At 43.1% G+C, this 24,208-nt stretch overlaps 1 protein-coding gene across 2 annotated transcripts in view; it reads left to right on the forward strand.

Annotated features, from left to right (window-relative positions):
• Positions 1-24,208, forward strand: part of LOC133371393 (connector enhancer of kinase suppressor of ras 2-like) — a 463,521-nt gene that overhangs the window by 152,343 nt on the left and 286,970 nt on the right. For both annotated transcript variants that reach the window (XM_061598777.1, XM_061598778.1), the window contains exon 2: positions 20,621-20,784. In XM_061598777.1, coding sequence (XP_061454761.1) covers positions 20,621-20,784 — 164 coding nt within the window. The remainder of the gene's footprint in view (positions 1-20,620; positions 20,785-24,208) is intronic.

A 24,208-nucleotide genomic window follows, 5' to 3' on the forward strand; every position in this document is an offset into this window, starting at 1 on the left:
CATCCCGGGCCTTGTCATGGGATCCTGGCCCCTCATCCATAGATGGAGCCTGAGCCAGGGCTTGGTCAAAGACTGGAGTCTCCTGGTCTTCTTCTGATGAGGACTTCCCTGGCTGGGACCTGACAAATGTCAACCAAATTGAATTTCTCCCCCATCCCTAATCTTAATTTTGGGGGAGAACTTAATTAAGCAGAACTTAATTCTGCTGTGGTCTGTGGAATTAAGTACTGTTGTGAGTGAGGTGTCTCTTTTCTCTCTCTCTCTGTCTTTTTGCTTCTGCCTTGAATTTTCCATGAGCCTGCAGTGTAATTAATTATGCCAAGCAGTCTCGCTTATTTAACACTTTCCCGAAGTCTAGAGTGTCCAGCAATAGGGGACCACTGTAAGCACCTAATCCATTTCACACTTACTTCAGTTCACAGTAAGATACGTTAATTCAAAGATTAGAAGTTGCTGTAAGAGAGAAGTTGTCTTCATGGGGTGGGGGTGGGGAGATGTCCCTGTAATTTCTTAACTCCCTCCCTGTGTTAGTTTTTAAATTTTCAAAATGTGCTTGGCTGTTCCTCTCTGTGTGATCAGGGGGTGGTTTAGATGTAATACCAAATGCTCAGGTCCTGCTTGCTGGCTTCCCATGGGCATCTGGTTGGCCACTGTGCTGAACTAGATGGACCTTTGGCCTAATCCAGCAGGGCTCTTCTGATGTTCTTATGGATATTCCAACCATGGTTTAGTGGTACTTGAATCGTGTGGCCCCTGGTGCCTTGCCAAAAATGAGAAAAAGATGGTACCAGTTTGCATAAAATTTGTATATGCAAATTAAAAATAATTGCTCTGATTTAAATAGAAATGCAATACATCTGACATCTCCAATACAATGGAGATCTGTCACAAGATGGCCTGTCTACCTGCTCAGTGTGCTATCCAGGTGTTTACTGACAACCTCAAGGCCTTTGCTTTCCATATATAGGCTTCTTTATTTTAAAGATGGACTTGAACCAGACAGTCCTTCAAATAGAGCACTTCTTTAAATGGATGACTATCATCTGTAAAGTAGGACACAACCACCCTATACATAAACATACCTCAGGCTCATGCCATCCTTGCTTCCTCTGCCCTTTCCTCGACACCCTCTCCAACTTTCCCTCTTGCAGCAAACCATAGATTGCCTTACAGCCAAACCAAACTATGCTTTGGCACAAACCACATCATTTCCCTGCAAAACCATTGTTTGTTCAGTTGTCCAGCAATGACAAGCTATGATTTACCATAAAAGGTAAACATTTGTGAATTAATCAGTGCAGGAGTAGAAGCACATAAGCCTAGCTGTTAGGTTTGAACCAACCCCTGCAATCCAGAACAATATTGCTGTGTGATCTGCTGTTTCCACAGACTCACTTTAGTCTAAACAGCAAAAAAAAATCTTTCTAAAATCCTTTTGGCTAATGAGGAACATAGAAGAAATGTGGAGGCTGGTTGCCATCATTCTTGACTATTATTGAAATACACTAGACTATTTTGAATAAATGGTTCCTGTGACTATGATCATGTATTTGTTTATATACCAACCCAGTAAATCAAGATGTTGGTTCAGATGATTTTTTTTCCTATTAAGACTGGGTCCAAATCAAGCCTCCGCCTCCCAGTTTCCCAAAAATATTATGTCCCTTCAAAAACAAGAATTGGTCTTCTGCAGCTTTTCTGGTGGGTGGAAGGTAAATTTCTCCAAAGTCTTTGGGTGAGGTTTGCTGCATACCCGACTGTGTGGAAATGTGGCTGGAAGGAAACTTTGCCATAAGAAGACAGAAAATTCCTGCTGGATCAGGGCAGTGGCCCATCTAGGCCACCATCCTGTGTTTACAGTGGCCAGCCAGATGCCCATGGAAAACATCCAAGCCAGATGTGAGCGCAACAACACCCTCCCCACTTGTGAATCCCCACAACTGGTATTCAGAGGCACACCACCTGTGACACTGGTGGTAGTACATGTACACCATGGTGAGTAGCCTTTGATAGCTTTACCCACCATGAATTTGTCTAATGACATTTGAAAGCTGTCCAGGTTGGGGACTATCCATATATCTTGTTGTCGAGATATATGGGCTGTATGAAGAAAGTCTTCCTTTTGTCTGTCCTGAATCTTCCAACGTTCTGCTTCATTGGATGACTCTAGGTTCTCATATTATGAGACAGAGAAAAACATTGCTCTGCCCACATTCTCCATGCCATCTATACTTTTACCATTTCTTCCATCTATACTTTTAACCACACTTGCATTTAAAAAAAAAAATGAAATGCCCTTGTTGTAACCATTCCTCAGATGGTGATTGCTCCATCCCCTTGATCATTAATCTTCGTGATCATCATCCTTATGCTGCTTCTCACTGGCTGCACTTCCCAGAATGCCTTGGAAGTGACATGATGAGACATGATGTGATGATGTTCCCAAGACATTCCTGGAAGTACATGCTGAGGGAAGTTGCGGGAAAAAACCTTGCAGTTGTGAGCAGGGATGGAAGTTTCTGCCCATTTCAGTTCTCTCAGTTTCTCATTTTCCCAGTCCTAAATGTGGTTCTCTACCTTTCTACAGCAATTTGCAATTTTTCTAAAAAAAAAAAATCCGCATGAAAATTCTTCAGCATGTAATGTATTTCTCTTAATAAACAATTTTGTATGCAGTTTTGACCAGTGTACACATTTTTGCAAGCAATTTCCCATAACATAATGCATTTTGTATGATATTTTCACTAATATATTCATTTTTATGCACACTTTGCGCTAATATATGCATTTTTGTGAACACTGTTTGGTTGGAGAACTGCATTGCCAAATTTGGATATGTGTGAATTTCATAGCTGTGTTTCAGTACTCATACTGTTTCAGAGAATGCAAATTTGATAGTTTGCTTTAAATGCAAACTGAATCAAATTTCTCCCCTTAGCCCTTGTTGTGAACAGTTCAGAGCTTTTCTAAAAGTTCTTAAAAGCAATGGAAAATAATGTTGGCCAGCTCATAAGTTTAAGTGAGGCAAGTGACAACCCTTTCCTAAAAAATTCAGACAAATTTCTGTTTGATTTTTCCCTTTGATTTTTCAACAGTTTCATTTTACCCCACCCCAGCAATGAATGGCCAAAAAATATAGTTTTGAAATGTTCAGGACAGCTCTGAGTTTCCATGTATCTTTAAACTATGTCCCCTTTGTCCTCCTAGACAAGACAGCACACATAAACGATATACTGGGTAGTATTCCATGCTAGTCCTACTCAGACCAAACCCATTCAAGTTAATCGACATCGCTAATTTAGGTTCATTAATTTCAGTTGGGTTGACTCTGAGTAGAACATAGTTGGATACAATGCTCTAAATCAAACAATGAACTAGGTGAGGACAAAAAAAACTTTAAATACTTCTAAATAGTATGAAAAAATAAAATACAACTTTAATCCCACATATTAATGTAACGTGTATAAATAAATTGGTCTTATGCACAATTAATTAATTACATTTATACCCCACCTTTCTTTTCATGAGAGAAACCCAAGGGGGCTTACATACAGGTCCCAGGCAGTCTCCCATCCAGGCACTGACCAGACCTTGCTGGTCTCATGTGCCTTTGGACCATAGCCTGGGACCGCTAAATCACATTAGTTTATTGAACAGGCATTGACTGGATAGGTGAGTTCCTTTACTATTGCATTTTAGCAATTTTATTTATACCCTTACTACATTTCCACCCAAGCAAAAACTTAGAAATAAAATGTGTACAGACAATGTCTAGAACTAGATATGCCCAAATATTGTCACGGTGTATTTCTACCTAAAAATGCATTGGGTTGGATCTAGAGCTGCAACATTATATTCACTTACCTGGAAGTAGTTGCATTAAACTCAGGAAAGTGTACTTCTGAGTAGGCATGCATAGAGTTGCTCTGTAAGTTAGTTGAACCTCATTCCCATTGAAATCAATTAGACTTGCATTCATGTCATACTGTGGGCTCCACTTCATGGACACTTCATTGGCCATTAGGAGAACAGAATTCTGGACTGAATGAGCCTTTGGGCCAACCCTGTAGGGCTCTGGGCTTAATGTTCTTAACTAACTTACTCTGGATGCCAACCCACTGCATTCTGTATCTGCATGCTGGGATATAGTAGTAGTAGTAGTAAGTAGTAGTAGTAGTAGTATAAATGTCTATTCTCCACCCCCTTCGATAAAATCCTCACGAAAACTAAGATTTTATTTTGCAAACTTTACAAGGAATTTTTCAAGAGGTTTCCTTTGTGCCCCACTTTTAATGTATAGAAGATATTGGAACAGATTGGACCTTACAGAAGAGGAAGGGTTTTTCTGGGGACAGTGTTAGCTTGTGGTTTCTTAAAGAAGAATATGGCTTATCCTGCAGCTTTTTCCTTTTCATTTGGAAAGAAATGCAAGTCATATGGGGAAAATTAAAAAAGAAGCAGGCTGAGACAAGGAATCTCTCTTCTATGCAAACATATCTGAACAGGCAGCAGGTTTTTGAAAGCCATGCCTTTATGATGGGTTATAAAATGTGTTTTGTACACCTGATTCTGCTTGAAAGCAAGCATGCTGCTAATGGCTGTCTGAGAGCACTTTGCATCAAAATCTTCTATTTCCACACACTCAGCCCTTTCAGCCATTCTCCTTTGGGGCTGGAATGTTATGGTGCTTGGTCTTTTAGTGCATTTTGCACAAAATCCTGTTAGCTGTTAATGAATTTTTGAGACTGTGGAGAAAACACATCCTTCCTGGAGAAGAGGGAGGGAGGATTTTCTGTTTCCAGGTATCCTAATGCAACAACACCTGAAGTTCAAAACCTGACATTTTCCCTGCAAGAAGTCTTCTTGATCATTTTATTTTCCTTTCTTATTGAGAGAAGAACCCTCTGCCCTGTAAGACTTTCATGAACTAGTAACACAGGAAGCAGCTTATATCAAGTCAGATCATTGGCCCATCTAGCTCAGTATTTTCTACGCTGACTAGTAGCAGCTGCCTGAGATTTCAGACAGAACACTTTGCCAGCTCCACCACATTGAATCTGAGACCTTTTGAATGCAAGGCAGGTGCTCCACCATTAAGCTATAGCCCTTTCCACATCTAAAAATGGGCACTTGGATGGAGTGATTGGGCTCATTAGTGCTGCCTCCATCCCTGGCCGCCACATCTCCAAGGTTGTCTTTGCATCACATCTTAAGCCCATAATCTAAACACAAGTAGGCAGCCTTTGTGCATTCCACCTCTTGCATAAAGAGAGAGGAGAGTTCATGTGTAGTGAACCCATGCATATTTGAGTGTCTGTGCCCATGTGAAGGTTGGGAGTGGGGCCAGGGGGTATTTGCACTGGTTGCAGTGCAGACAGGACCTTGAACACATGGACATTTGTTTCTCCATGCATATATTTTCAGCACTCACCATTTGGGGATGTGTGTGTGTGGTTTTTCATCCATTTTCAGGTAGGCAGTGAAAATTCTTAAAACGTTTGGGTCGTTACCTCTTTGCTATGGTGACCCCTTGAAAATGGAATGGACTGCCTTCAAGTTGATCCTGACTTATGGTGACCCCATGCATAGGGTTTTCATGGTAAGCGGTATTCAGAGGTGGTTTACCATTGCCTCCCTCTGAGGCTAGTCCTCCCCAGCTGGCTAGGGCCTGCTCAGCTTGCCACAGCTGCACAAGCCAGCCCCTTCCTTGTCCACAACTGCTAGCTGGGGGGCAACTGGGCTCCTTGGGACTATGCAGCTTGCCCATGGCTGCACAGGTGGCATTGCACATAACCCCTGAGCCACTCACTGTGGGGTGATCTTTAGCTGGCCCTTGACACCCAGGAGACACAAGTGGGGATTTGAACTCACAGACTGTGGACTCCCAGCCAAGCTCTCCTCTGCATTGTGCTATACCAGCTTGTATGGTGACCTCTTACACGTCACCAAAAAAAAAAAGGGAAATACATCTCCAAAAAGCAGACACTAATTTGCATAAAATTTGCAAATGCTAATTTATATGTATAGATTCAAATATATAAATAATTTAATTAAAATTAAATAGATATCGTGCAAAGAGTGTGGCCGGGTGACTTGTGTGCCTGCTCAGACTGCTGTTCAGGGGCTGTTGATGGGCAATTTCCAGGCTCCTGCTCTCCCTTCTCAACATTTTTAATCTTTAAACTTGGAGTGGACAGCTCTTCAAACAGAGGACTGTCATCTGTAAAACAGGACACATGGCCATTCTTCTTTCTGCTGTCAAAGGTGGGGGCCTTTGTTTGTTTGTTTGTTTGTTTGCTGGCACTTGTGGGGCTCAGTGGCATCTCCCGTTGCACCCCTCCAAAGTCCTCTTCTGGTGATGTAGCATTAATCTAAAGGGACCTCTGGGGCAGGGAGAGATGAGCTCTGCTGCTGCCATCATAAGCAGGAGCACCTAAATAAAATTTAAAAAGAACACACAAAACGGAGTGCGGACACTGATGATGGCAAAGAGGTACGGCCTCAAAACTTTCTGAGTGCACACACCTGGAAACCAGCACCAAAATTATTCTCCACATTCAAGGCATTATTTTTCAGCCCCCAAATTCAGTGGTGGCTAGTGCCCATTGGGACTGGTAGGGTGGAAGGCAGGGAGGCCAACAGTAGGAGTAGCCAGAGCCAGTGACAGGCAGAACCAATGGCAGGCTGAGATGACTAATTCTAGGTTTGATCCCATCCTCCTCCCTGCTGAGTTCTACAAGGGCAACACTGAGACTAAGGAAGCTGACAGCCAGGGCCACCCCCCTAAGGAAGAAGGCAGGCAGGTGGGGGCTGGCTGAGGTTGGTGGGAAAGAGGCCCGTTTGTTCTAATATACCACCCTCTGCTTCCCAAATTATTTTAGATGCATCCTTGACATCCAATTTTTGAGCCCAGAATTCTCCAAGTGAACTTGGAGGTGAACTTTCAGCTGCGGTTGAGAAATAGCCTTCAGGATAGAGAATGCAGTTGACACATCTCATTGCTGGGGCATATTTGCTTAAAGCAGGGGGTAGCCAATGAGGCATCCTCCAGATGTTGTGGACTAAAGCTCTCATCAGCCCCAGACAGCATGGGCAGAGGTGACAGGAGTTGTCCTTCAGTGCATCTGGAGGGCAGTACGTTGGCTAAGAAATGAAATAAATGTATGTATGTATATATGTAAGAGGTAAATACACCTTGCTTAAAGATAGATAGAAAGCCATATTTGTGTGTTTGGCAGCTCTTTGAACTGAATTTGCATTGGCCATGACAAAGGACATGGAAAAGGAAGGAACAGGTGCACATGGTTTCCCCCCCCCAGTTTCTGAATGTGAACCAAGCAGGTTTCTAACTATGTTCTTCCACAGGGGCACTATAAACATAAGCAGTATTAAACTGTAATTCAAACTGTTGTGCAGACTTTAATCCAGAAACATAACAGTGAGACCTAATTTGGCAGTCGTTATTTTTATCAATAACAAACAAGGCAATGATATAATGAAAATGTCTATGATCTCTTTTTGAGCTCATCATTTTAGCGGGTTGTGTTGGATCTCCCCTTTCTTGTAGATGAACATTTCAGGTTCCTGTTTTGTTGTAGTTCTTATACTTGGTTCTAATGTTTCTTGTTGTTTCTGGTCCTATTTTCTAAGTACTTTGACATCTGCATGTAAAAAGCAACAAATAGATATAATAAATAAAATTTGAAATACTTAAAATTACATTTATTTAAATCATGGTGTTAAACAGGTCCTTTTATAACAGGCAAGGCTCAGTAGGAGAAAATGTGTGCCTGCAATTGTGAGACTTAATTCACCATTTAGGAAATGTTATGTTTCCACTGACATTCTGTGTATTTTGCATGCTTTTGGATGATGTGACATTGAACATTTAAACTGCAAATGCAAGAAATGAATGGAGAAAGATGGAGTCATTGTTTCAGGAATGGTTGGTGCTCAGCTTATTTTAAAGTTCACTGCTTGTTCTTAACCCAAATATTTTGGAAGACACATTTCAACCATATCTTAATGCAGACACTTCAAATGATATGATAGGCCTGCCAAAACACTGGTGTGATAATGACAAGTTCTGGATTAGGAGGGAGGTGCTTTTGTAGACCTCCTGTGTCCTTTTAGAAGATCAATGTATTATATCCGCATCTTTGATACCCCAGGAGGCTTTTCATATTGTGTAGGAAGAATTAAAAAAAAAGGATTTCAGACAGATGTAAGGCATCCTGTTGTCATGATCACACACGTACCTCACTTCATTCCTTGCTAGTGTCTATTTTGAAGCACGTGGTGAAGCCCAGAGAAGATCTCTGTTCCTACTGCTATGGACAGATCAGTGAGAAACCTAACACGGCCTTTTGTGGACATGTGCCTCTCCTCCATGTGAAAAGTTTTGACAATATTCATCTTGAATTTTCTACACTCTGATGCGTGTCTTACTCTCATGTGTATTATTGTAACATTCAAAAGGAATACACAAAGATGCTCCTTCCTCAACTAGGGATTAGGTGGGCTGTTACTAATGTTGATGTATTTATTTTATGGCAGCCTCATACCCAGTATTGCTCAGGAATTCTAAGATACCAGTGCAGTTATGGAAGGTTCAGTCTGACATCTTGATTCAAAATGGCATCCCATTATATAGAAACATAAAAAATTTTTTTTGCAAACATTGCTTAGTTGGAAAGCAGCACTGCAAAATTTGGATAAGTGTCAATTTTGAAGGATGGCTGTGATTTGGTCCTCATGTGCTCTGTACTGTCTACACTGACTGGCATAAACTCTGTAAGGTTATAGGCCCAGCCCTACCTGGTGATGCCAGGGACTGAACCTGAAATTGAGGTACCACTGAGCAACAGCTTTTCCCAGGGATGGGGGAGAAATTCAATTCAGTTCACATTTAAAGCAGAATATGTCAATTTCACATTTTCTGAAACAATATGAGAACTGAAACACAGCCATCCTTTGAAATTTGCATGTATCCAAATTTTAGGATGCAGTTCGCCAACCAACCAATGTTTATAAAAATACATGTATTATGTGCACAAAATGAATATACTGGTAAAATAACATTAAAATGTATTATGTTACGATAAATTGTTTGCAAAAATGTGTACATTAGTCAAAACTGCTTACAAAATGTATTTATTAGGAGAAATTTGCACTAAGATGCTGGAGAATTTTCATGAGGATTTGTTTTTTAAAAATTCACAAATTGCTGCATAAATGTGGAGAACCGAATTTAAGATTAGAAAAATGAGATACTGAGAGGACCCTAATTGACTGACAATAATTCCATCTCTACTTGGAATTAGAGTTGCCAGGTTCAGGGCCTGAGGCTGATCCTGTATCTTTAGGAGAAGAGAAAGTCAGCCAAGTGCAGGTGTTCTTGCAACACTATAATGGGAAAAACCACAAGGCGGAATTCTCCCTTCCCCCTGCACAACTTTTAAAGATACAGAAGACCTCTTGGTTGCCAGGCTGTGGTTGTGAAGAACTGAATATAGGACTGGAAAAATGAGAAACAGAAAGAACAAAAATTGACATATTCTTTCATCCCTAATTTATATGTGTACTAGAATTGAGATATATCACTCAGAGCTTTTTAGCAAAATCCAAAAAAAAAAAGAAAGAAGACATTTAGATATCTGCTAGAAGAGGAAGGCAATCTGTTCAAAGCACCACAGACAGGATTCCCTTGTTTTTCTTCTCTCATTACCTGACATCTCCCCAACCGGCAGTAGCCAAACTACTGTAAGTCATCAAACTCATTGCTAATATGGGCCTCAATGTTCACTATCGCAAATGGGCTCATACAGAATGTGGTTCAGCTGTCCTCTCTTTTGTATGTGTCTTGTACTGTTAGGTTGTGAGACAGCCAGGTTTTTCATCAGTGACTTTCTCTGTTTCTTCCATTGTCACCTGCCATACTGTTTGAACCGTTAAGTAAATGTCTTCCCAAAACAAAAAGTACCTTGGGGATCTACAAAAGAGCATCCTGAGTCACACACACAAAAAGCCAGTTTTGCTTTTACACAATAGATGTACCTGGCATAGAGGCATATTTAGATCAACCAGCGACACGGAATTTCCTTATCAGAGCACGACACACTTGTTTGGTGCATCCCAGGGCTAGACAAACATACGGAAGGAGACTTTGTGGAAAATCCTTGAGAATGTTATTTTTCATTTATCTGTTGCGCAATTGTTGTTTTTTGTAAAAAAAAAAAAAGGCTAATTTTCTCTTCCTTCCTGTTGCTTTCATATTCAATAGTGTGTCTCCAGGTTTTCTGGAAGAGTAGCTTGCAGAGAGGGTGACTTTTCATGCCAGGATTGCAGCCCGACAGTTGGAATTTTTTTGTCCAATGTCCAAATAATTCAGATGTTATTTTTAGCCCTGTCTGTTAATGAAGGTGGCAGTGAGGGAGACTTCACCATCTAAATCAGTGGTGAGGAACCTCCAGTTTGTGTGCCTAATTAAGCCTATTTGACTTAATTAAGCCCCATTTGACCCGTGAGGCCATTCCACCAAGCCATGTCCACCTGTCCCATACCTGACATCATATATGGCATTAGGTGTGGCACTGGGTAAAGATGCAGCTTTCTGTCAAAAGGGATTTCCAGGCACTGCAGATCAGCTGATCACTGGAATTTGCAAAGGAACAGGGCTTTGCAGATGCTGACAACTACCTGATCAACAGTGTACCATAGGAACAAAGGAAGTTGCCTTACGCTGAGTCAGGACCATTGGTCTATCTAACTCAGTATTGTCAGGACTGACTGGCAGCAGCTCCCCAGGGCTTCAGGGTCTCTTCCAACCCTACCTGGAGATGCCAAGTACTAAACCAGGGACTTTCTGCATGCAAGGCAGATCCCCCCCCCCGCTGAACTATGGCCCTTCCACAATGCTTGCAAAGCACAGTGCATTGGCTTGCATGGTCTGATTGCAACCTGTGCATGCAAAGGAAAATGGGTCACTTGATGTCAGTATGATCTCAGGTGATTGACAGGTGAGTGGCCCCACCCACCTGTCCAAATTGACTCATGGGTGTGTTGCATGTAAAGGTCTGGCCCACTTGAAAACAAGAATGGCTGGGGAAATAGTATGATACTATTTTGTTTAGTTAAACTGATGGCAGTATGTTAATATTTACACGCATTTGAACTTGTTAATGAAACATGGAGCCTGTTGTTGTTTTATAAAGAAATCTTTGTCAGTGGGTTATGACTAGGGATGTAAGAAGGCTTCTTTTTTTATTCTGCCTTGTATTCATCATTGATGAATTGCATCATTGATGCAGCATTGATTCCATTCCACTGCAGTTCATCTTCTGCCAAAAAATTGACTCATCAACTTTGGTGAAATTACATTACATAAGTTACATTGTCATCCTGTTATTCCACCCTGTTCATTCCTATGCAAAGTTTACATCAGCTGAAAGTTGTAGTTAACTGGCTGAAGTTGGCTATGCTGGCTAAAAGTTGGGAGTCCAACAACATCTGAAGAGCACTGTCATTTCTTCAGGCCACAATATGCAATCCAGCTCAGAGGCAGACTCAAAGGAAGAGGAGGCAGCGCCTTGAAATTGCCACCCACCCACCCACTCCCAGACCATCATAGCCTTGCCTGGCTCCTCTCACTCAGAGGATATCCCTCCTATGCAGCCCTTACCACCTCCACCCCACAGGAGCTAGCAGCTGCAGCATAGGGCAGCATCCCTTCAGACCAGTGATTTCCAAGCTTTTCCCCCCCACGTAAATTACTGCAGGTCTTAGCAAACCACTCACCGATTTTCTAAATAATACCTACATACCTTTTTGTAGCAATTGTCATGCACTGTGCTAGATGCTGTGTGATTTGTAATTGCATTTTTCATTGCTTCTTTTATTTCCCATACTGTATTTTATTCTAGTTTAATTTGAATTCTATAGAATGCGAATTTAATACAATAGCATACAGCATTATAAAAGAAACAAAAATACAGTTAAAAATAAATATGAGTATTTAATCCAGACATGCCATGGATCACCTGGTGAAACTTGTGGACCAGTGGTGCTCCACAGACCACAGTTTGGGAACCCCTGCTTTAAACAACAGATAGATTCTTAAAAGGGGCAGGGCTAACAGGATATAAGGCCATGATCAAAAGGCTACAGTATGTTTCTTGCTCTGGAAGAGGTCATGCCAGTGTTGGCCACTGAGAGCTCTCCCTGACTTGGAGTGCCCCCCTTCTTAGGCTAGGTTTTTGGGCTCACCTTACTTGGCCCCAGCTGTTCAAGACACAACAGGTCTGCTAAAACTGTGAGTACCCTGTACTCTACCTGCCTTTGCACTCCAAAACCTGATCTGAGGGAGGACATGTACCAGTCTGAGGGAAGCTGATCTACTGCAAGAAACTGAGTTGATTGCTGACTATGGACACAGTCCCGAAACTGGTATCTTGCATGGCCAAGCTACCTTGGTGCAGTGCATCCAGATAATTATGCCCTCCAATATTCCACTGCTAAAAATAGGGACACACTTTGAGCATCTTATTCTCCTACCAAGGATCATTGTTTGCTCTACCACACCATTGCATGTTGTGTCAGCCTCTACTTCATCTGTTGCCTCATGCCATCTTTTATCCTGCAATGGCCTCTACACCACTAGTTTAAAGTCACTGGGGTATGTGTTCTTTGAACTAAAGATACACTAGCAAAACATAATTGTCCTACAGTATCAACAGTTCAAACCATACCTTATCAGCAGTGGTGTACAAAATGGCAGTCTGCAGTCTGCATTTAGTGTTGATGCATATGCATTTATAGACATGTGCTCTGGATAAAAGATATATATATATATATATATATACACACATGCCATAAGTGATCAGAGGGAAGGGGATTCACCATGAAGAATGTCAGGCCACATTTGGGTCCAGCTAAGCTATACTTGGAGTAGACCTCTTGCTATTCACGGACCTAAGTTAGCCATGCCTGTTAACTTTGAGTGGGACTAGTATTAGATACAACCCATTGTGTCCAGTTCTGGGCATGACATTTTAAGAAGGATGTTGGAGCACATCTAGAGTAGGGTGACCAGAATGGTGAAGGCTCTGGAAACCAAGTTCCTCTGAAGGACGGTTGAAAAATCTGGGAATGCTTAGTCCAGAGAAGGGAAGATGAAGGGGAGAGATGACAGCAGTCTTCAAACAGCTGCAAACAAATTTGGAGCAGACTTAGGCTCCAATCCAGTACATGTCTATTCAGACGTAAGCTCCATTGGGTTCAATGGGACTTACTCCTAGATAAGCATGTATTGTTTTGCAGCCTTATTCTCTGTGGCTCCAGAGGTAAGCACTAGAATTAGACCAGCTTGGGAAAGGCTGAATTAGAGGGTGGGAATTGCAGGGAGGCAGATTTCAGCTGAATATTAGGAGAAGCTTCCTAACGGAAAGAGGTGTTTTGACAGTGGAAGAGACTACCTTAAGAGGTGACGGGCTCTTCTTCACTGGAGGTATTTAAGTAGAGGCTGGATGTCCATCTGTTGGGAATCCTGTAACTGCCTCATGCCTTTATTTTATTTCATAATTTTGTACATTTCTACATTCAGACTAGGCTCAAGCAGTGTACAGAGAACTGCTCAAGTGGTGTACAGAAATAGAATATAAAAACACAATGCAAACTGTAAAACAGGGCAGAAGCAGACAAGTCATCCAGAATTTGGAAAGTGCAGAAACAAATGCCTTGAGCAGAGGGTTAGTCAAGATGACCTCCAGGATCCCTTCCAACTCAAACATTCAAAGGGTTGTATCTAACAAAGGCTGCAGTCCAATACATGTCTACTCAGAAGGAAGCTCCATTGTGTTCAGTGGACTTACTCTGAGGTAAATGTGTATTGGATTGCAGCCTTAGTCCTACTCAGAGTAGACAAGTCAAGGCTGTATCCAGTGCCAGTCCTACTCTGAGTAGACCATGTAAATTAACAAACCTGACTTACTTTGGTCCATTAATTTCAATGGGTCTACTCTGAGTAAAACATAGTTGGAGACAACCCTTGCACTAACAGGATTTTAACAAAGCGTCCCCACAATAGAACAAGTAGGAACAAAATAGGGACAGTTGTCTACAAGAAACAGGGACCAGAAAATAGAAATAGTTGGAGTATGTAAACTTTGCACATAGAACGTTCTTTTAGTATATCCTGGAGAAAGTGCAGAGGGGGAAAAACCTACCAGTAAACATTTTCCTCCCTTCATTTCACACCTCTATTAATTTTCAGTAATGGCAGGAAATAGTAAGAGATTATTTCATTGTGATGGCACCCTGGATTTATTTTCCTCCATAAAGGCAACAATGTGATGGCTGTAATGTGCAGCCTGTGTCGGATAATCATAAAAGGAGATGGCAATTAAAGAAGTGATGCCTGATACCAGAAGTGCCTGGTTGTCTCATCAGGCCTGTTCTCTCCCCTGTAATGCATGGGCTGTGCATTGCTTTGCCACAATGTGGAGCACCTTGCGAACTCAACTGAGAATCTGAAATTGCACAAAAGCAAAATGTGTCCAAGAAAGGGGGGAAAGTCACACTTACAAGATGACAAAGAAGGAAAGGCATGGACTAAAAGTGGAAAGGGGGAAGAAGCTTGATTCAGATCGAGAGACTGATGTCTATCCATGTGCGTTGAGTGGGCACATAGAGGAGACTGGGGCTGCGCACACATCATCATTTAAAGTAGGGATGCACAATAAATTCAATTCAGTTCACATTTAATCTATCAAATTTGCACTTTCCAAAACAACATGAGAACCAAACACGCAGCCATCCTTTGAAATTAGCACTTGTTCAAATTTTGTGATGTGGTTCTCCAACCAGCCAATGATTACAAAAATGCAAACATTAGGAGAAAGTGTGCATAAAAATGAAAAAAATATTAGTGAAAATAACAAAAATGAATTCAGAGAAATTGCTTGCAAAAATTTGTACATTCATCAAACCTGCATGCAAACATGTGTATATTAGGAGAAATTTGCCTTAAAATTCTGATGAATTTTAATGTGATTTTTTTTAAAAAAAAGCAAAATTGCAAATTGCTGCAGAAATGTGGAGAACTGAATTTAAGACTGGGAAAATTAGAAACTTGAGAGAATGTACATTGGCAAATCCTTTCATTCGTAAATAGAAAAAGTTTACATCCATTTAAAATGCCCTATGAGAAGAGGCTCCTCAAAACCAGAATTTTAGCAAATAAATTGAAATCATTTGGGTGGCTGGGTACCCCAAAAAAGTAACGTGCACCACAGATGTAAGTCAGAAAAACAGCTAGCCAGTTGCCTTAAAAAACAAGGCTGGTTAGTATTTTTTTTTTTACCAACCTGATTAAATAAAAGAGTTGGAGCCTATGTGTATGTCTGTGTTTTGCATGCTCAGTTTATTACCTGTTACCATGGAGTGGCTACCATGGAGAGTCCAACTGTGTAATGTAGGGTTTTTCACATCCTAGCTGCAGCATACTGCATTAGCCAGAGCTTCCAGGGCAGGTTCAAAGGTAACCACAGAGTGCATTGCAATCACTGAGTCTTGAGGTTACCAATGCATGAGTTACTGGGGCCTGGTAAGCCTTAAGTGTAGCACTAGAACAACAACAAAAGTCACAGGATATCCAGGTTTTTTTCCTGAAACCCAGTGAAGTCCCCTCTTGCAAGACTTGTTCCAAAGAAACTGCTGCTTCATAGCTTGACCTGTCTAACATTAATGTAATCCTCCGCTTCCAGTTTCAAACCTAAAATTGTTTAAAGCCAATTTGTAACCAGTATTTCAGACCTGTGCAATCTGTGTCCCATGAAAGCAAAAGCATATATCACACACGCACCTCCACGCACTATTTCACAAATCAAAAGGGAACATGCTTGTAAGTTGCACTCATTTTCCCATACAAAGAGTCACTTTGTGAGCTCCCCAAGTCTACATTAGCCCTGTGTGAGTGTTCAGGCTCTTCATGATTAGAATCAGGTGTGGAGGAACGTGGGGCTTTGCTCCCCATCCCTGACCCCGCTGGCATTTCCTTGTTGCTTAGTGCTGCTGCCCTCCATGTGTTGGGAGGGTAAGTTCTGGTCTGGGTTCTGAATTGTATAGAGATGTATCTGCAGAGCAGAATCCCTGCCTCAGACCTTTTGACTCCAAAGGATGGAGGCCATTGAAGGTAAGGGGTGTGGCATGATGGAGGGGATGGGGTCATCAAGCATAGGGCCAACCATTCTAACCACATAGGAGTGAAGCCTGCATGGAGCTATTGCTGAAGGTATTTCGCTACGTTGCATAACACAGAACTGGGGACCTCATGGCCAGGAGCCACATGTGGTCCTCCAGGGGTCTCTATCTGGCCCTTTGGACTCTTTCCCAGAACAGACTCCTTCCTAGGCCAAGTTCAAGGTTCTGGTTTTGGTGTACAAACCCCTGCGCAGCTTGGGACCAGGATACCTAAAAGACCATCTTATCCCTTATTTACCCAGTCGATCACTGCGCTCTGCAGGTGAAGGCCCCCTGCAGACACCATGTTCTCAGGAGGTCTGTTCTGCACAACATAGGAAGTGGGCCTTTAGTGTAGTGGCACCTACCCTTTGGGATTCCCTCCCTTTAAATATTACAGGCACCATCTCTGTTACCTTTTCAGCGCTTATTGAAGACCTTCTTCTTTCAACAAGCCTTTTAAGTAGACACCTTATCCCAGTCTGCATCTGTGTTGGAATTGCTTTTTAAGATGTTTTTCAAATGTTTTTTAAAATATGTTTTGTTTTAATATGTTTGTTTTAATACATTTTAAAATCTTTTGTTTTTAAGATGTTTTAAAGTGCTTTTAGTGTTTTTGTTTGCTGCCCTTGGCTCCTTCTGGGAGAAAGGGCAGGGTATAAATTTAATGAATAAATAAATAGGCCAAGCCCCATCCCCAAGTCCCATCCCTCAATGGCCCTGCTCCGCAGTCTCCTTTGAGTGATTTTTTGTCTGGCTGGAATGCACCCTTGAACTGTAGTGGTGATGATGATGGTTGCCCACGCTTCACAAGTAGGTCCCAAGGTGGGTTACATAATTTTAAAATACATAATTAAAAATAACACATCACATTCACAGGAACAGTGTGGGCCCTGAAAACATATGCCTCAAGTGTATAGGGTCTGTTAATTCCTCTTGCTTTCCTGGTTGGAGAGAGATGTTGGGTAGCTATGTAAAAAACTTTGTTGTGTGGCTGGAATATAACCTACTGTACAGAGGTAAGGGTTATTTCACCCATGCCATCTGTGGGCTGAAAAACTCTGCCATAGCCAGTTCTCCACATATTTAAAAACCAAGAAGGTGATTTGGGGAAATGTGTGGCCATATGGTTTCTACTGGTACTGGGTGGCTGCTTGGTACAGAAAGACAGTCTGAAAGTATTGTGGTCTGACAGATGTTTAACAACCCCTCTGATTTGTCCAGTCTAGGCAAGCAGCAAAAGCCAGATATTTAGTCAGCCCCCTGGAAAGCCACTTAGGATGGCCCACTTCCTTGCCAAGCCAGAGGAAACACATCACCCAAGAAGTTGAAGGGCTAGTGGTAGAGCATCTGTTTGCACGAGGAAGGTCCCAGGTTCAATCCCTGGCATCTCCGAGTAGGGCTGGGAGCGATTCCCTCCCTGAAACCCTGGAGAGCCTCTGCTAGTCAGTGTCGACAATACTCAGCTAGACGCACCAATGGTCTAACTTAGTATAAGGCAGTTTCCTATGTTCCTATGACAAAAGAGGGCACATATTTGCATGGATGTGGGATATGCTAACTTATACGTATAGATGCAAATTTAGAAATAATGGTGGGGGTTTAAATAGACACACAATACATTGCTCTATAGTGGGGAAGGGTATGGCCAAGTGACCTGTATGCCTGCTTAGTCTGCTTAGTCTGCTGTCCAAGTGCTGAATGTTGAAGGGCAACATCAAGGCTCTCCCTTCTGTACACCAGAGTTGGACCAGAAAGTCCTTCAAACAAAGCAAGAGAAACAACATGCACAGGGGTGAAATGTGGCTCTGCAAGCCCTTTTATCTGGCCCCCAGGACTTTCCCCTTCGCCACAGCATCCTCCAGCCACATCCCAATCTCCCCAGGACATACTCGTTACAGGCCCTCCTTGAGTGTTTTTGCCTGGCTGAAATGTGTCCTTGAACTCTGATAATGCCTTTTCCTTGCTTGGGTGGTCCACAGAGGGGCGAGTGTAGGGCCACATTCACCCCACACATTTATTCCACTATTATTCTACTTTAAATAGCCATGGCTTCCCCCAAAGAATCCTGGGAAGTGTAATTTGTGAAGGGTGCTGAGTTGTTAGGAGACTCCTATTTGCCTCACAGAGCTACAATTGTTCAAGTGGTCTAACAGTTGTTCCCTTTTCCCAGAGAACTCTGAAATGAGGGGAACTATGAGGGAAACACAGATCTCCTAACAGCACCCTTCACAAACTGCACTTCCCAGGATTCTTTGGGGGGAAGCCATGACTGTTTAAAGTGGAGTTATAGTGGAATAAAAGGAAGGGATGAATGTGGCGTAGAAACTAGCCTAGTATACAAAAGAAAAATTTACATACATTGCATCCGCTATTGCCTCTGGCCCCACCCACAAGGGGCATGTGGCCCTTGGAAGGTTGCCCAGAATATGGCCCTCAGGGTGAAAAAGATTCCCTGCCCCTGAAATGAGAAATCCTTGAAACTGAAGACTCTTCCTCTGTAAAGTAGGGAATGTGGCCACAGGTTGATCTTTGGCTGACCTCTGAGACCAGTAAATTTTTACTATAGGAGAAAAAAACACACCTTTCTGTTTGATTTGTCTTTGCTGCATTGCTTTTTGGTCTTGTGGACTAAAAGATTGTTTTAATCTTGTCATCGGTGGCTTAATCCCAGGAAAGTTGCTTCTCTCCCTCCATCGATATTTTAACATAAATGAAATTGTGTCCAAAGCACGGGTTCTGGAATAAATCATGTCAGGTGCCAGGAACTATTTTATTAGTACGACTGATCACATTTTTATTCTGCCTGAACTCTAAGGTGACAGCATAATTCGAAGTGTGGATGATTTACCTTTAAAGCCCCAAACAGAAGCTGCTATGTTAGCTTCCCAGCAGGTCAGTAGCTGTTGCTTCCTGGAAGGGAGATAAGGTGAGATGCTACAGACTGAGGCTGGTACCGTGGAAACACACCAGCAGGAGTGTCAGATAGGCTGTGTCCTTCATGGGTCCCTTGGAAGACTCCTGGCGGCAAGCAGAAGAGGAAGAATGAGATCCTAGGAAGGGTCCCAGTGGACTGCAGAAGGAGGGAGCTGAAACAGGAGAAGGGTTTGGCAGTTGAGACAATGACAACTCCCCCCCACACACACACACTTCTCAGCCCTCCCTTGTCTCTGGAGCTGCCACTTGCATCTCTTCCCAAGGAGGAGGAATAGGAGGCTCAATCAGAGGCCATGTCAGAGGAGGATCTGGATGAAGTGCCATTGTCGCCAAAGATGCACTGGCAGATGCACAGGCGCTCACAGATTGCACCAGCTGTTCAGCCTGGTCGTCTGAGTGCTCGCTTGCTCACACAGTCCCATTCAGAGAAACCTCCGCACGAATAGAAAGCCCTCCCCAAGCCTACTTAAAGGATCTCAAGGGGCATGTCTAATTGCTGCTACAACATCTTAGCTGGAGTAGTTATGCTTAATTATGCCCGTGTAGAGATGCAGAGTGCTGTATAACCTGTAAGCTGATCTACAAAACACTGTAAGCTGAGATTCCACATGAAACATTAAAGAGAAAAACACACCAGTGAGTTCGAGTCTGACTCTAGCGGCGTTGGCCAGGACACTGTCAATGTGTTTGCACCGTGCCAATCTTCCTGCCACCTTGCCCCTCTCCCTCTCGGTAAGCAAGAATGACCCACCTGCAGGGCAGCTGGCATAGCTCTATTCTACCCAGTAAGCAACTTTTGGCCCTAAATGGCTTGGGTCCAGGATACCTTATGAAATGCCTCCTTCTATAGCAGCCTGGAGGCTGCCTGTAATCTGTTGGAGAGGTCCTCTGTCTACTGGCAGTGGAATCACCATTGGATGGGTCAAGAGAAACAGCCTTCTCAGTGATCACACCCAAATGATTGAATACCTTGCTAAGGACAAGGGAGAAGTTCAATTCATTGTTTACCTCTCCACTTTTTCTTGAAATGATACATGAACTAAAAAACAACTTGTGCAAAAATAGATGTGGGACTGTTGCACGTGTGTACACTGCATGACATGCTCATACACTGGGAAGTCAAAACTGGCTGCAGCTTCATTGGGTTTGCATTGTCCATGTCCTGCCCATTGCCCCTTAGGATAATTCAACAGGATGTTTTCACTGTGTGATTAACTTTGGGATACAGTGTCTAACTGCAGATGGGTGCAATATACAAGGTTCATACCCTTGCACAAAGTAAGAAATGAGATTATTCCTCTTTGCATTCTTTTCTTAAAAGAACATAGGCTTTTACAGGTCATCAAGATGAAAGCAGGCCAGAGTGAGCTGAAGCCACAGTGAGGCTGCAAAGTATGCCCTCTGTGTTTATTTCTAACCAAGTGCCTCTGTTGTTGTTATAATCTAGGCCTCGATGACTGCCTGCAACAATACATTAAAAACTTTGAGAGAGAAAAGATCAATGGAGAGCAGCTATTACACATCACTCATCAGGAGCTTGAAGAGTTGGGAGTCACTCGAATTGGCCACCAAGAACTCATTCTGGAAGCAGTGGATCTGCTCTGTGCTTTGGTAAGTGGACTTGTTTCCTTAGAATACTCCTCACATCGATCTGTGTGTATTGTTAAAAGCAAAGTAGGCAGATAAAGGCATAGGGGTGTTTCTGACATTCTTAGCACCTGAATTTTGGAGTGATTTAGCTGTTGTGCTCCATGGGGTGCCCTCAAGGGCTAGGGTCTCAGTTCCAGGAGGCAAAAGACTCATAGTGAAACATGTACCCAAGAGAGCAGGGGTCAAGGTGCAGCACAGTCTCAAATGTTGTCTTTTTAGCACCTGCTGAAGACCCTCCTCTTCCAACAAGCCTTTTAAAGTAGACAGCCTTCCCTTTGGGCATCTGTACCGGAATTGTTTTAAAGAGTTTTTATTGCTTCTTGTTTGCCACCCTGGGCTTCTTTGGGAGGAAGGGTAGGATATTATTATTATCAGCAGCAGCAACAGCAGCAAGGCAAGGTCAAGCATAGGCACTCAGTCTAGGTCCAAAGCATGATCCAGAAGTTAGGTCAGGCAACAGTCCAAGGTCAACAGCATAAGGTACAACACAGCAAGGAGTCACAGACCTGTGTTTCCAGCAGATGAAAGGCTCACAAGGGAGACCTTATATACGGTGGCTTCCTAAAGGAGTTCCAGGGGTTGCTTACTCATGAGTAGACCTCTTACTCACAAGTAGGGTTGCCAGGTTCCTGGCCTGAGACTGATCCTGTATCTTTAGGAGAAGAGAAAGTCAGCCAAGTGCAGGTGTTCTTGCAACACTGTAATGGGAGAAACCACAAGGTGGAATTCTCCCTTCCCCCTACACAACTTTTAAAGATACAGAAGACCTCTTAGAGGCCAGGCCTGACAACCAACAGGTCTTCTGTATCTTTAAAAGTTGTGCAGGGGGAAGGGAGAATTCCACCTTGTGGTTTTTCTCATTACAGTGTTGCAAGAGCACCTGCACTTGGCTGACTTTCTCTTCTCCTAAAGATACAGGATCAGGCCAGGAACCTGGCAACCCTACTCACAAGCCATACATGCTACATCATCACTCTTCAGTCTGGGCCCCAACCTTATGGGCATCAGAGTTCTCGAGGACTGAGGGGTGGCTCCACCTCCTCATCTTCTAAGACTCTTCAGCAGGTCTGCTGCCAGAGGGCCCTGCAAGGGGATCCTCAGCACTGGTTCCAGGAGAGTGTGCCTGCTTCTGCACTTCCTGGAGTGCCTGCTTCATCTTCCAAGGACTCAGTGTCTGTCACCAGTCAGGACTAGGCATAAGATTAACCTACCAGTTGACCTCCGAGGCTACTGAAAGTAAGAGCTCTACTGGACCAGACCAAAGTCAAGCACCTGGTTTCTCACAGTGGCCAAGATATGAGAAGCCTACAAGCTACTGTTGTCTTGAGCCCTGCTGGAGGGGGGTGGACCGACAAGAATGAAATGGAGGAGGAGGACTTAGAGTGCGATGGTTGAGCCGGTGAGGGGCCGAGTGGGGAGTTGGACTCAGAAGGCGCCCAGCTCAGAGTAGGGAAGGTCTTTGCTCATAATCTGACTCCTCCAAAGTTCCACCTTCTGGCCGACCTGCTTCTTGTGGCGTCTTGCACGGGGTGAGAGGGGGTGAGCCTCCACCCGCTCATCTGACATTACAGACTCAATAGGTGCCAGCTTGGCCTCAAGAGGCAGGGAAGTGTTTGAAGTGCTAGGCGGGCAGTCCTGGGGGGTGGATTTGGCGCACATGCCAGGTCATTCCCCAACTCCTCTGTTGGGGCATCTGTAGCTGGAGTGAGGTCTGGTTTGGTGGGAGGACTGTTTGTGGGAACTGGCAGACTGTCGACTGCACCCCCTCCCTCATTGTCCTCGAAAACCTCATCTACCTCTGATTCCTCTCCCTGCTCTATCTGGGGATGCTGGGGCTCGACCAACTCCCCTTTCCAATTGTCCTGGGAGGGCTCAACAGCTTCACACCCCAAGTATGTTTGTCTGGCTGATAATGCCTCTTGCTTGTCTGGATGGAGGATAGAGAGGGGTGTGTGAGTGTGTGTAGAGACAAGCCTACTGTGGAAAGATAAGATTTACATATGGTGCTCCTCCTTTATTTGCCTCTGGCACAACCCCCTAGTGGCATGTGGCCCTCAGAAGGTTGCCCAGAATGGAATGTGGCCCTCAGGATGACCAATGTTCCCCATCCCTGCTGTAAAGGGTTTCTCTCACTATCTCATCTTTGGATTTTGTATGTGTGTGTCTCTCTGTGTCTGTGTAAAAGTATCAAGGAAAACAATATCTCTTAGATTTTTTTTCTGAACTGCCAAAGGAGAAATACAACATGTCAGGAAATGTATTTCGTACCAAGATTGTCTGTTGCAGTAATTTAAAAGCAGGTATTTGAGGAACAGAATGAGCCAACCGAGCAGAAAACCATTCTTAAAATTGACTTACTTTCCTTTGAATGTGATTTGTTGTGTATTTTCCCTTTTCCCTACCATTTTTGGAAACAAAGGCCAAAATCTTAAAAACAACTTTATGTCTTCTCAGAGATGAAGAGAAATTTCTCCAGCCTTTCCTTCATCATTTCTCTGGTTCATTCCGCCCTGCTGAAACTCCTTCGTGAATTCTGGTTTAACTAGGAAAGTCTAACATTAATTGCAGAATTGGACCATGTCCAGTTGCAAGTTTTAATGCTTTCTTTCCCCCTCCCCCAATTATTAAAATAGTGTGTGTGTGAACTGGGGTGGGTGGGAATTAGAGTCAGTTTGCATTTCCAGGTGAACCTACCTAATTTGCACTTTCCAAAACAATGCATGAAGAAAAATATCTTGAGAATGTTCAATACAGCCCTGAGGGGTGAAAACCTTATTCAGTCCAAGGGCCACATTCCCTTGTAGGCAACCTTCTGGGGGCTGCATGCCAGCAGTGGGTGGGGCCAAAGGCAACAGTAAGTAGAGTAACTGATATGATTCTTCACATTTAAGTGGCGCAGTGAGGTGTGTTTGCCTCCATCCCCATTGACTTTCAGGAGGAATTTGAAAACATTTCTGTTTATCTGCATTTGATGGCTAAAGGGGACTGTTCTCGGCAACCCAAAGATCACTGATGAAATAATGTTTTAATTGTACTTTAGAATATTTTTAACTGCATTTCAGAATATTTCAACTGTGTTTTAGAATGCTTTTAATTGTGTTTTGGAATGATTTTTGATTGTTTTTAGTATGCTTTTGCTTGTTAAATTGTTTTGTTTATGTTTGCTGCCCTGGGCTCCTTTGGAAGGAAGGGCAGGATATAAAAGCAATAAATAATAATAGTTACAATAATAATAGTAATAATTTATACAGTAGGCTACAACACCCCCCTCTTCGGATGCACACCTTAACGTGGTGAGGGGGTTTGAGTGTGTTGAAGAAGCTGAGAGCAAAGTTGTCAGGAGTCTAGACCAAGAGGCTAGACTCCTAGCAGGGGCACCCAAGGT

This window comes from Rhineura floridana, chromosome 16 (genome assembly GCF_030035675.1).
Source record: "Rhineura floridana isolate rRhiFlo1 chromosome 16, rRhiFlo1.hap2, whole genome shotgun sequence".
NCBI lineage: Eukaryota > Metazoa > Chordata > Lepidosauria > Squamata > Rhineuridae > Rhineura > Rhineura floridana.